This window comes from Mobula hypostoma, chromosome 7, assembly GCF_963921235.1.
Source record: "Mobula hypostoma chromosome 7, sMobHyp1.1, whole genome shotgun sequence".
In the NCBI taxonomy this organism is placed as follows: domain Eukaryota; kingdom Metazoa; phylum Chordata; class Chondrichthyes; order Myliobatiformes; family Myliobatidae; genus Mobula; species Mobula hypostoma.
Genome location: NC_086103.1, coordinates 45,565,937 through 45,580,416, shown reverse-complemented (window position 1 = coordinate 45,580,416; position 14,480 = coordinate 45,565,937). Strand labels below are relative to the sequence as shown.

The 14,480-nt window shown below is 38.0% G+C and overlaps 1 protein-coding gene across 1 annotated transcript in view; it reads left to right on the top strand.

Annotated features, from left to right (window-relative positions):
- Positions 1-13,959, top strand: part of LOC134349897 (protein FAM13B-like) — a 115,546-nt gene extending 101,587 nt beyond the window's left edge. The window contains exons 17-20 of the mRNA XM_063054859.1: positions 2,628-2,711; positions 9,321-9,508; positions 11,083-11,184; positions 12,128-13,959. Coding sequence (XP_062910929.1) covers positions 2,628-2,711; positions 9,321-9,508; positions 11,083-11,184; positions 12,128-12,257 — 504 coding nt within the window. The 3' untranslated portion in view covers positions 12,258-13,959. The remainder of the gene's footprint in view (positions 1-2,627; positions 2,712-9,320; positions 9,509-11,082; positions 11,185-12,127) is intronic.
- Positions 13,960-14,480: the final 521 nt, after the last annotated feature.

The window sequence follows — 14,480 nt, the reverse complement described above, 5'->3', positions numbered from 1 at the left end:
TATGGTTCATCTGTAGATTTTTTACCTTCATAAGTGATTGTGTGTTATGTGTTTTACACTCTGGTTCAAAGAAACTTTATATCGTTTCTATATACATTATATACATGTAGGTAGTTAAGTGACAATAAACCTCACTTGTCATTGTTACTGGATGCATTACTTACATTAATAGTGAATTCTATATTTAATAAAATTATTTAATTCAGTTTCTGTCCGGCAGTAGGGTAACATCAGGTGAAAGATATGGATAGAGGAGAAAGAGATAATGAAACTATTAATTGGGACGTTTTTGGAAATTTAGCCTTTTTTATTTATTGACTATATATTAAATTCTTTGATCAGCCAGCAGATCTGATTATTACAGTGCCTTTATTCATGCTTGCCATCAGGTGTGCAGCTGTAAGTACTTGAAATCTGTAAGCAGCTGAGAAAGATCTGATCTATCTCAGATATATCATAACGTTTAGCACCCATCATATATACCGTATGTCTAAAGATGTGCTTCTGTATATCTGACAATGGCTGTCTAATTCAACATTTTATTGAGAGCTCTGTTAACTATCTGACCTGATGACGTTTTAGCAAAAACAAAACTTCTTTAGTTCTGGAGACTGGGCACTTTAGACCACAATCATGAAGCAACAAGATCATGATCTTTAAAGTGTCTGAAGCATTGAATAAAGGAATTTAGGCTTGGCTCTTAAATGAACTGTGTAGCATGTGAGACCTGAAAAAGAGTAAAGGCACTGTAGCAATGTTCATCTGCAGCTGACTTAAATGTTCCTCGAACAAGTTCTCAGAAATCACTACTGCACAAAATCTAAGTGAGGTACAGATTCTTCAGTGTTGCAACAGAACAGTTCACCTCAGCTAGAAAGTAAATTTAACAAATTGTGTAATAGGGTAAATGATCATGTCCAGTTCATAGAAATGTACTTTTATGTCATTCTACTAACCATTGTGAAATATCCTATTTTCAACTAATATAGAAAGCAAAATATGCTGTGATTGGAGTGATTTTGTAAAATGAAATAAATAATAATCTTAATTAGGAACTTGCATTACTTTCATGCTTCTATTTCACTCTCCATGCTCATTTTGGGTCAGGAACATCTGTACGCTTCTAAAGTCAAGAATATACACCTCCATTTTTATATACACTAACTAAACATAACCAATGTGTTATTAAAATTAACTATGTATATGGCTACAGTGGCATTGATTTCAGCCAATTGAAATAATCTTGTAGATCATCAAGTTAATACAGAATGTATGATAATTATTTATTATTCATACTTGTAAAGAAAGGTAGGGTAGAATTATGGGTTTCATTACTTAACAGCTAGAATTATTGATATGAATTTGGATTCTACTGTGACATCTGGAGAATTTAAATTCAATTTATTAAAACTATGCTTTCTTGCTTAAAACAAAACTGCTAGTGCTAGTTTGTCATAAAAACCCATCTACCTCTCCACTGTACTTTAGGAAGGAAATTTGGGATCCATTGCAGGTCTGATCTGTTTTTGATTTCAGGCTTACTGTTGTGGTTGACTTGGTTCTGGGATAATTAAGGATGGATCCACATCCTGCAAACAAATAAAAGAAAACTACTTAATGATCAATCACTATTTAGTACAGACATTTTGCAGCCTTAAGTGGTCATCGCTTATTTCTCCTGATGGATTTTAAGCTAGTAAAGCGGGGAACAGAAAAGCATAATTGGAATTTTAATGCTTGCCAACTTTGTATACAGTAGATTAATGATGATTGGGACCAGTACATTTTAACCCAATTAAGTGGCTGCCCCAATTAGCTAGTGTTTCATGGAAATAGTTAAAAAAGGTATTTTTTTAAAAAAAGACAAACCTTGTATGTATGTAATTTGTTCTGTATTTCATACAAATAACAATACTACCAATACTGGACTATACAATGGTATATTAGTTCCTAATAGTTATTGATGAAGGAATTCATTAGGTGTACGCTGTCATGTTCTTTTGCTTGACTGTAAATTAACAAAATCGGCACAGACACCTCGTGCAGATAATGGATTGCCTTCATACAATGCTTTTGATGATTGCATCTTCCAATTCTTCATTTTCATTGTAACATTTAAGATGATTGTCGTTATCTTCAAATTCTTTATAGTTCTGAACATGCTGAAGTAGTGATATTCTTTCAACTGATGGCCCAATTAACCAGAATCCACTTGTATATGTTTTAGGAATGTTAGCAAGAAAATTTATGGTATTCTTTTAAATTAAATTTACCTTTTAAATTAAAATTACACCATAGCATCAGTTAAATTTATTAGCCTGTATTTGGAAATTTATTTGGAAAGTTCACTCATAAGTATAAGATTCATTTCTTTTATTATTGTGGATGTGTTCTCCCTGCAATAATTAGTCTAATATTTTCTTTTGTGGATTGTTGCTTTATTTGATTTCTCACTACATTTTGGAGTTTAATGTAGTTAATTAACACGTCATTCCATTAAATAATTATCAATGCTGCTTTTAAAATGGTATAGGTTTTTATTTTGGTGATCTGTATTTTAAGGAAATCAAACTGATCCCCACATTAGTCTTGCTTTAACAGTAATTGCTTCCGTCATTTTCTTCTAGGGCTCTCCATCAGCCAAACGCCGTGGCCAGACATTACAGCCAATCATAGAAGGTGAAACTACTCAGTTCTTTGAGGATATAAAGGTTAGGTGTAATCATATTAACCTTATAAAATCATTGCCTGTATTTCTGTGGCTTTTCAGATTGTTCTCCTTATTGCTTATTTATTAAATTTCATTGAACATTCCATGACAGTACAATAACATCAATTTAAGATAATTTTAGAACTATTTGAAGATTATTTATATTATTAAAATAAACACTGTAAAAAAAAGCCTTTCATAACAACCATGCCAAGCTAGTGTAACATGGAGACAGGAGACTGCAAATGATGATATCTGGAGCAAATAAAAAGATTGCTGTAGGAACACAAGGGGTCTGCTCTCTGTGATCCCAAAGGAATAATTCATGTTTCAGATTGAGACTTGGCACCAGACCAAGTGTAATAGGGAGATGGCCATACAAAGGTGTGAAAGGTGAGGAAAGAAATGTCAAGTGTTGGGTTGATGGGCAGATAAATCCAAATGGGGAAGGGGGGAGTGAAGATAATGACAGGCTGAGAGGTGATAAGTAATATAACAGGTAAAACGTGCATCATTCATACCACCACTTAAATTTTCTGAATGTACGGTGAAAATTTCACCATTGAGAAATACCATAAAATATTTGTAGATATGAAAAAAAATCCTCTGTCCTTCTGAGGAAATTAAGTACTCTTTTGAGTTATATCTGGAATCTAACATAACAGTTTGCTGGAGGAACACAGCATTTATGGGGAGTCCTGACGAAGGGTCTCGGCCTGAAACGTCAACTGTACCTCTTCCGAGGGTCCTGACCAAGGGTCTCGGCCTGAAACGTCGACTGTACCTCTTCCGAGAGATGCTGCCTGGCCTGCTGCTTTTACCAGCAACTTTGATGTGTGTTGCTTTATGGGGAGGGGATGGGGGAGGAAAGGATCATCGTTTCAGGTTGAAACCTAACATCAGGGCTAAGAAAGGAGATGGCCAGTATAGAGGAGAGGAAAGTGGTGAAATAGACGTCAGAGGTGGGTAGTTCCTTAACCCCCCCTTGCCAATGCTGCTAGACACCCTGAGTTTATACAATAGATTTGTTGCTCCAGATTCCAGCATCTGCAGATCTTGTTTGCATCTTAATTAGGTATTTGTTAAAGAAATTATCTAATCCTGGAAGTTGCTTATGGCTCCAGGTATCTCTGCTACTTGTTTGTTAATTGCTATTTCTGACAGATATTGGGCTTGCAGTGTTCTTTGAGAATATTGATATTATCTTGCATCATTCATCTCTAGCTCACACAGTGAATCAGATGTAATATCAGTGGCATGTGTTGTGAAATTGGTTAACTTTACAGCAGATTTACAACGTAATACGTGATAAAGAGGATAAAACTCAGTTACATTAAGTGTGTGTGTATATATATATATATAGAATCATAAGGCAGTGAGGCTATTTACCCATAGCTGGGACAGTGGTTGATGGGCGCCAGGGCGTGTCCACACAGTGGTGGGCCTGCACGCCATGTCTCTGGGGCCCATTGCTGCTCCGAGATCCCCTGTAGTTTAGCCTGGGACTGTAAGATACCCAGTTTCCGTGTGTGGCCCTGAGGAGGCACTGCAGGAGTCTTGGTGGTGGAGAGGCTCTGTACTGGCAGGAGGAGGCTTACACACTTGGCTCCTCTTTTCACCTTCTATTAAGAAAGCTAGCCAGCAGCAATAGCTGTAAGCAGAGAGTAGCAAGCTGAGAGCACTATGCGGCATGCAGCATGCACTAACTACAAGCACTACTGCACTAGACACTTCGCACGCACCCTGTGAGTAAATACTCCCACCCACACACACCTTGAGGGAGCACACCCTGACAGAAAAGCAATGCGCTGGCGGCGTGCAATAGGCAGGCCTTAACAGACCAAGGACCCGGCAGCCTCCTGCAGCCAAGATGTGGGACCAGTTGTCCTGGGATCACCCTTGCCACCAGGATTTACCTCATCATGGTGAAGATAGTGCTACTGGGGATGGTGCACCCCCTGTTGCACTTTAAAATCTTCCTTGCACAGGTCTCCACCGCTGACCACAGTGAACAATATCTGGACCTTACATATGGTTGAAGTCTGACGGCGATGGGGCGTCTGGCAACAGAAGCAAGTACGAATGGACTGGGAGCTCCTAGTCAGAACCCTTCACGGCAGTGGCACAGGGTATTTGGTCGCTAGCAGCTGGGACTGAGTGGCAGCTGTTTTCAGCAGACCCCTGTGCGACTGAGCAGCCCTGTTTAGGGACTGCACTGCACACCCCAATTGGGGAAGGACCTAGAAAAGATGGCCTAAAAATTGCCCATTCAGTCACTCACCTGGATAGGTTACCGTGCTTATTGGGTTATTCCACTACTGAGGTTGAAATAAGAAACAATACAACCTAAAACTGGCAGTATGGAATGTAAGGACTCTCCTGGATGAACTGCCTGAACTTCCTGCTATCCACGACTTCAGTCTACCACCAACCTTCCAGGAGGTTCTATCAGCTGTCCATTCCCTTAAGAACAACAAGTCCCCTGGCACTGACAATATCCCTGCTGAGCTACTGAAGAACGGAGGGTACATGTGTATGCGCACCCTCTACCAGTCCATCACCAAGGCCTGGACTGATGAGAACATCCCACAGCAATGGAGAAGTGCAAACATTATTGTCGTTTATAAGAATAAGGGTGACAAGGCCATCTGCGGCAATAGTAGGGGCATAGCACTCCTTTCTGTTGCTGGAAATGTCCTGGCTAAGGTGATGCTTCAGAGACTCATCAGCAACATCAAGTCAATGCTGCCTGAATCGCAGTGTGGATTTAGGAAGAACAGGAGCACAATCGACGTGGTCTTCACAGCCTGGCAGCTTCAGGAAAAGTGCCGGGAGCAACATCAGGATCTGTTTATAGCTTTTGTCGACCTCTCCAAAGCATTCAACACTGTGCAAAGAGAGCTCTTATGGGATGTCCTCCTCAGGTTTGGCTGTCCCAATAAATTTGTTAACATCCTCCGCCACTTCCATGATGGGATGACTGCTCGGGTGACCATAGGAGGACAGGAGTCCAAGCCCTTCCTTGTACGCACTGGGGTGAGGCAGGGGTGTGTGCTAGCACCAGTGCTCTTTAACATCTTCCTCTTGTATGTTACCAAACTTCTCCACAACGAAATTGAAGACAGCAGCGGCGTGGCAGTGGACATCAGATTTAGATGGCAACCTCTTTGACATCAGGAGGGTCCACGCAACCACCAAACTCCGTAGAGAGCGGGTCCTGGAGCTGCAGTATGCAGACGACTGTGCTGTTGTGGCCCATACTCCGGAGGATCTTCAGACTGTCCTTGCTGAGGCGGCGAGAGCGTACAGCAGGATGGGTCTGACTGTCAATACCACCAAGACAGAAGTGGTTTGCCAATGGAGAACCAGTGTCCCATCCACTCTACCTGCCTTCACTGTTGGTGATGAAAAGCTGTCAGTAGTGCCATCTTTCAAGTATCTGGGGAGCATTGTCTCTGAGGATAGCGGCATTGACAACAACATCCAGAGCCGCATTAAACAGGTATCAGCTGCCTTTGGGAGACTTCGGTGTAGAGTCTTTCAGAACAGGAGCCTTTGTTCCTCCACAAAGCAGTCTGTGTCACCACCCTCCTTTATAGCTGTGAAGCTTGGCTAACTTACAGCCGTCACATCAAGTCCTTGGAGCACTTCCACATAAGCTGCCTCCAGCACATCCTGGGAATTACCTGGTGTGACCAGGTGCCTCACACTGAAATACTTATAAAGACCAACTGCAGGAGTATTGAGGTCATGATCACCCAGCGTCAGCTGCAGTGGCTGGGGCACGTGATAAGGATACCCCATGTTGGCTACCCCACAGAGTGTTATACGGCCAGCTACATCATGGTCGACCTCAGCTGGAGGGCCGAAGAAGCGGTATAAGGATCAGATGAAGAATGCTTTAAGGAAGTGCAAGATCAGACCCGAGGACCTGGAGGATGTTGCAGCTGACCGTACCACTTGGTGACAGCTGTGTAGGGACAGGGTCCTATTCTGAAGATGGACAGAACAACCAGAAAACAGCAGAAGAGAGCCAGGAGAAATGCAGCCGTGGTTGCCACCACTACCACATACACATGTCCCACCTGCAAAAGAGCTTGGTTCAAGATAGAGCTGTATAGTCATCAAAGATCTCACCGTTAAAGGAGTGGACTTAGTTATTGGATTTCGATGGACAACCGAAGAAGAAATCTACAGCATATTACAGGCCCTTCGGCCCACAATGTTGTGCCCACCATGTAACCTACTCCAGAAACTGCCTAGAATTTCCCTACCACATAACCACCTATTTTTCTAAGCTCCGTGTATCTATCTAAGAGTCTCTTAAAAGACCCTATTGTATCCGTCTCTACCGCTGTTGTTGGCAGTGCATTCTACACATCCACAACTCTGTTTTTAAAAAAAACTTACCTCTGACTTCTCCCTTGTACCTTCTTCCAAGCACCTTAAAACTATGCCCCCTTGTGTTAGCCATTTCAGCCCTGGGAAAAAGCCTCTGGATATCCACATGATCAGTGCCTTTCATCATCTTGTGCACCTCTATCAGGTCACCGTCCATCACTCCAAGGAGAAAAGACCAACCTATTCTCATAAGGCAACATCCTTGTAAATCTATTCCTTGTAAATCCCTGTAAATCTATTTCACCTCTTCATCTCATGTAGGTTGGTGGCTGATGATTTAATAAAATCCATGACATTAAAAAGGAAAATTCTAATAACATAAAATGCTGAAGTACTGTAAATATACAGTTACACATCATTATGCGAAAAGGGAAGTTGCCAGATGTGTGAGAACCTTTCACTGGAGCTGAGCAGGAAGCTTAAAGAACTTGTCATATACTTTTACGTTTGTATATTATCTGCTTTTCTCTTCCAATGTTAAAAATCAATGCTAGACCACAGTGACACAAAAACAATATAGTTTTACTAATTAATAAAAAAACTATTGACCACTAAATTTAAAAAAAATTAAAAACATATGTAAAAGCTAGGTTCTCTAACTATTCTTTGCAATATTTATGTAATGAAATTTTAATACATACACACAATTGCCAAAAGTGTGAAAAATTTCCACCTGGGTTCCAAAACTAAGGTAGCCTAATTGAGCATACCCAAAAAACACAATAAAAAACATAACAGCAAATCCAACAATGGTGAGACAGGGATATTGATAGTTGTGTCATAGTCACATTGAAACTAATATGTTTGAAAATCTTTATCCATGCAATGAAAACAGTGAAGGCAATTATGATATTATACCGGTTCTGCCAGTAAGCCAAAAAGTAGAAGTTTGCGTATGAGTCAGAATTCTTCAGAAGTTGGTTTAATGATAAGTTTACTTTTATTGTATGAAAGATGTTGTAAAACATATACATTATATATTATAAATTATTATATTATAATATATATATTTTTAAAAAGTGGTGAGGTCATGTTCATGGGTTCAATGCCCATTTAGGAATCGTATGGCAGAGGGGAAAAAGCTGTTCTTGAATTACTGAGTGTGTGTCTTCAGGCTTCTGTACCTCCTTCCCAACAGTAACATTGTGAAGAGGGCATGTCTGGGGTGGTGGGGATCCTTAATGATGGACGCCGCCTTCCTAAGGCACCACTGCTGAAAATGTCTTATTTACTTTTGGGACTGGTAGCCATGATAGAGCTGACTAATTTTACAAGTTTCTGTAACTTAGTTCCATCTTGTGCATCTTAGTTCCACCCCATGCCAGACAGTGATGCAACCAGTCAGAATGCTCTCCACAGTACATTTGTAGAAGTTTTCGAATGTTTTAGTTGACAAACCAAATCTCCTCAAACTCCTAATGAAATATAGTCGCTGTCCTGCCGCCTTTATAGCTGTGTCAAAATGTTGCGTCCAGGTTAAGTCCTCAGAGATATTCGCACGCAGGAACTTGAAATTGCTCACTCTCTCCTCTTCTGATCCCTCTCTGAGGATTGGTTTGTGTTCCCTCATCTTACTCTTTCTGAAGTCCACAATCAGCTCTTTGGTCTTGCTGACATTGAGTGTTGCTGCAACGCCTTTCTACTAACTGGTATATCTCACTCCCGTATGCGCTTTTGTCACCATCTGAAATTCTGCCAACAGATACCGTTTGAGCTATGTCTAGCCACAGAGTTGTGGGTGTAGAAAGAGTAGATCAGTGGGCTAAGCACTCATCCCTGTGGAGCGCCAGTGTTAATTCTCTTTGACCTTGGTGACGTCGAGTGCAAGGTTGTTGCTGTGACACCACTCAACTAACTCTCGCTCCTGTACTCCCTTTTGTCACCACTTGAAATTCTGCCAATAATGGTATCATCAGCAAATTTATAGATGCTGTTTGAGCTGTGCCTAGCCCACACGGTCATGGGTGTAGAGAGAGTAGAGCAGTGGGCTAAGTACACATCCCTGTGGAATGCCATTGTTGATTGTCAGCAAGGTGGAGGTGTTACTTCCAATCTGCACAGATTGTGGTCTTCTGGTTAGGAAGTCAAGGACCAATGGTAGAGGGAGGTAGCTATTCAGTCAGGACTATAGGAAGATGGTAAGTCTTAATAAAAGTTTATTTTAATTTGCAGAATGATTGAGTATATGCTTACAACCCTTTGTTTCTAGGAAGAGGAGCAAGAAGAGGATTGTAGTATAGCAACAGATTTCACAGTTACCCTAAGGCCAGGCTTGCATGCAAGGAGTTTTTTGGATCAGTTGGATAATGACCATAACACAATTTCAACCACTGTAGAAGAGACTTCAGTAAGACTGAGCCTTGACTTAGGAGTTTCAAACATACATGCTGCATCAATGTGAGTATGTAATTAAAATATTGAAGCATGACATTATGATATGCAGTTTTATTTTTATTGACAAGAAAAGCAGAGAAATAGAATTAGTTTTGCATGTGAAGTCTAATTGATGGATCATTTTGTCTTTTTTGTTCTTTTCCTGGGGAGTTCTCATTTTTTTGATAAGCTAGGTATAAGTCCTATACAAATCATAATATGGATGCACTTTTTTAATGCACTGAATATTAAAAAGGTTTTAAATGTATAACTTTAGCCAGAGAGTGCCTCTGTAACCTGTAGCTAATTGAAATAAAATTTGGAAGCAGAGTGCAGCCACTATTGTGCTTTGATTTTGGAGTGTGCACAGCAAGCACATTTCTACCTCAGAGGCTTGACTGTTTAACAAATATTGATTACAGCAGAACTCCGTTGCTAGCTGGTATCCAAGAAGGTTAAAGGCTGATTCTTAATACTTTGTACTAGTTTCCACCGGTCCCAGAAGGTTATATCTTGTAGGTCACTCTTAAAGCATTCTGAACATTGCCCAGAAAAAAAGAAACAACTTGAATTGTTTCCATTAAATTAGCTAAGGTGCAGAATTCTTTCTAAGAACATGTATTGCCTCTCTTAGTTCTCTGCAGGAATCGGAAACAATATCTCTAGTATAAAATCAGAAATTGCCAAAAATATTTGGTTGGTCAGGCTGCAAATGTGGAGAGAGAAATATTGTTAATGTTTCATGTCATTGATCTTTTATTATATCTCAGGAAGGTTAAAAAGCAAACATGTTTTAAGTAGTGGGAATGATGGAGAGGTCTTTGACTAAATGACTCAAGTTGTGGTGGTGCTGACCAAGAAGGTGATGAATGCTTAATTTTAGCTGATCTGTCTGGAGGAGATGTAAATGGGAGATGATGAATGAGAAGAGAGGAAAAAGAAAATGGAACTGAGGAACTTAACACTGCAGTGGCATGGCAAGGAAAGTGACAATCTGCAATTGGTTTCTAATATTATCAGTGATTTGCTGTTGCCACTCAACTTCTTTTAATCCCCAGTAGATTACACTAATCTGACAGTTGGATAATTCCAGTAATCAAAAAGATCAACTTTTTAAGATGTGAAGATATAATCAGGCACATCTTAAAAGTTTTTGTTTTATTGGGGGGGGACTAAATCCTTCGTATCAATCTAATCAGTATTATTCTATTTGTTGTTTAGCCATTTTCAGGTTGCTCATGGCTGAAATACACATTGAATTACTTTGTGTAAATCTGGATTTTCAGATGTCCACATGCACCAAGTTCCCATTCCTAAATAATTCAGGCAGTATGTATTAAACTGTATTTATCTTGTACTTTGATACCATCCTAGGTGTACAGTTTCTTGATGTAGAATTCATTTTCAGTAGAGTTTCAATGGAAACTCAGGAGGCTGAGGAAGGCACGGTGCGCTCAACCTTCAGTTGTTGCAAATTGCTGTGTGTTGGTTAATCAGTTGTTGAAGAGGATAGCAGATATTGTTGGTGAAGGTGTATTTGAGTTTACCATTTCTACTGGATTCCTAAATTCAATCCCTATGTTTACAAATATTTTAAGGCCTGAACTACTTGAACAACTCTGGAAAGCAAGAGATGACAGGAAGAATTTGCGCAAGACACTGCGTGAGTTTGAAGAGGAGTTCTATCAAAAAAATGGAAGGTTTGTTCTAATTGGTCTTTCATTATTTAACCAAAAGAACACAAATTGAGAAATTATTTTAAATAATTGGGGCACAAAATGCATGCTACATATTTTATTTTCAAAGGCTAATTCTGATCTGCCTCTCACGGCATAGTTTTCCATTTACTTACCTGCTCATACAAAACTTGAGTAACATGTCACTATGAACTTGTTAGTTATTTCATTATGTGCCTATATATGTACTGGCCATGATTTTAGTAACAATTATATCATCATTTGGTTTACATTTTGATGAAATTAATCAACTCTGGCTTGTTTTCTTTTCCCATTAACAGATATGTGTAGATATAATTTTGTTCATCCATTTGGTCTACTTATACATTTTGGCAAGGCAAGAACAAATCTCCTTAAAATTTCATGCCTTTCCATATTTTGTAAACCTGGACTATGTACTGAATGTTTTCCTCTAATATAAAAAATGCTGAAACATACTGCAACCTTTGTGGATGACAGCTTTCAGAATTGAGTAAAGCAACATTGTGCATGACACTCCTTTGGTACAAAATATATATTAAAAAAGTAGTTTTGTTAACACCAGATCTAAATTAGAAGTTCAAGTATTAGTAATTTCATCTAAATTATTCTTTTTTTGAATTGGAACCAATTTGTTTTATATATAACCAAATTCTAGGATGTGATGCCTTGCAATGAATTTTGAAGCACAAGCAGTTTGTTCAGTCTGTTACATTTATGCTATGCACAGGCCTCTAGGTATACTTGAATTTTATCTGTATTTAAAATCAAATGCGAAAAATGTTTACCTTTTTGCTTGGTTGATAATTGGAGCTCTGTAAAACAAAAAAAAGTGATTTTGATAATTGAATTAAGCATAATTGAATGACTAAAAAATTAAATCTGCAATATCTTCTGTCTCATACATTTATTGAATTAATTATTCTAGAAATGTACAGAAGGAAGATCGTGCTCCAATGATTGAAGAATACAGAGAATATAAACGAATAAAAGCCAGAGTCAGGCTTTTGGAAGTTCTTATTAGCAAGCAAGATTCTGCAAAATTTAAGTTGGTTTGATGTTACCAGTTCTATTTTCATCATGAGTAATGTGTTCATTATTTTATTTTTGGACCGGGTGCTTACCTCTTAATGTAACATTGCCTTGCCTAATGCCAATTTGTGCACTTTACTCTGGTGCTTCTTACAAGGTAATAAACCAAGGGCAAATTTATAACCCAAGGTTATGAATGGTAGATGGCTCTGGAATAACAAGAATATCTGACTAAATTAGAACTGATATTTTATTAGGTTTATACATTTTGTTCTGAAATGGATCATTATAATCCATAGAGGAGGGGAGCGGCAATGATCTTTGAGGTATGTATGTTGATGAAAACAGGCATGGATTTCAAAGAACTATATTCTCCAGTTTTGAAGGCTGATAACAAAATACTTTGTCTTCAACTGTGCTTGCTACATTAGCTATACATAATGATTTTTGTTTCCTCATAAGTATCAACACTTTATATTTTAACTTAAGATTTCAGAATAGAAAGATAGGGTGGTGGTTTTCAGTAGAATTCTTTCTGAATCATTGATCACCCATTCTGTGAAGTGGACAGATGCTGAGCCAGAAAGTGGAGATGTACACTTGCTGTATATATTTGGAGTTGTTTGTTAACTGTAGTTGTTTCTAGTGGTACAGAAAGCACTAATAAACAGTAAATTGCTGTTACTTTTACTACATGTATTAACATTTCAAAATATTTTCTGCAAAATAAAATATTTGGCAGAGTTCAATTTATGAATGTTTTAATGCAAAATACCTGCTTTCAGTATAATTTGTTACCTTGTGCCACTTTTTACTGCTGAAGACCAATCAATTGCAGAATAAGGTTTTTTTTAAAGAAACACATTTTTGGAAATATAAAAATGTTTTTGAGTATCCTTGTCATTTGAAGAATAAGATGGATGTTGCTTTATAATACTATTTGTAAGTGAGTGATCATTGCATGCACCTACTGTATATGTGTCATCTAAGCAGCTACCATTTATTTTTTGCATGATTTCAATTAGTACTTGCAAAACATCTGAATGTAAACATCAGTTTCCTCTTGAAAACACATTTGTTAAGAATGAATAATGATGCTTCTTAAATGCATTGATAAACAGTGTACATTTTTGTACATGATTGAGTTTGCTTTTGTGTAACAAAACCATGCAGTAAAATTTTTGGGCACTGTATATGTTGACACTTCATTGTTTAAAAATGACAATATTACTGCATTACTATATGAAGAATTTAATAAATGCATGGTATCAGCACTTTGGTCTTTTTGTGTGTGCATATGTCATTGTAAGGTGGTACATTTTGAGATGTATCATTTTCACTCTCCTTTTTATAAAAAGCTATATCTGTATATTTTGGTGTGTTCGAATTTTTAACTAGTCTTGTACACTCTTGTCATCCATATTGAAGTTGCTTGAGAACTAAATATGTAGAAAAATATGAGCAATAAAATTTAAAGAAACAATAATAGTAAAGCATTCTAATAGATGTGGCAGTGTTCTTTTTGTATAGCATTCCTTATAACATGCAATAGAAATATTAATGTAATCATTTGCTGGCTTGAAATACCAGATTTCATTTTATGGACTGAGATTTTCCATAGTACATGCTTCACACATCTTGGAAGATATTTTATTTTCCTAATTTGTAATGCTATTTTCTTCATTACTATGTTTCTCATATTAGTCTGGCATGTAATTGAATAAAATAAGTTTGTTAGATAAGGACTCAGGCCATAATAATTATTTAATTCTTGCCACAGTTACTACAACATTTCAATCCTATTGCTACAAATACTTCTGGTGGTACAATATTAAAGGAAGTGTATGTAGGCTACATTTTATGTTGTCACAAATTTTTACAATATTCAGTAGATCTGATATACACTATCCAATTTGTTCTGAAATGCTTGGCATCTAGCTCCCCAAGGCCCCAGTTCCCACATTCCCTTTACTCACACCTGGGGGCTGGTTCCCTTTTAACTTACTGGGTTTCTTGGAAAAGCTATTATAACAAAACATTGTAAACAAAAGACTTTTTTAAAGAAAGTAATTCTTTTGGGATATAAGTTGAAATAACATCTAATAAAATATCTGCTAATTCAACACTAACAAATATTAATAGGGTTTTGCTATATATTGGCAACTGGGCAATTTTAAGTTTCTTGGGAGAATCAGTATCAGTCTTTAGACCTGCATTCTACCCCTGCACTCAGCTGTGCCTACTCTGAA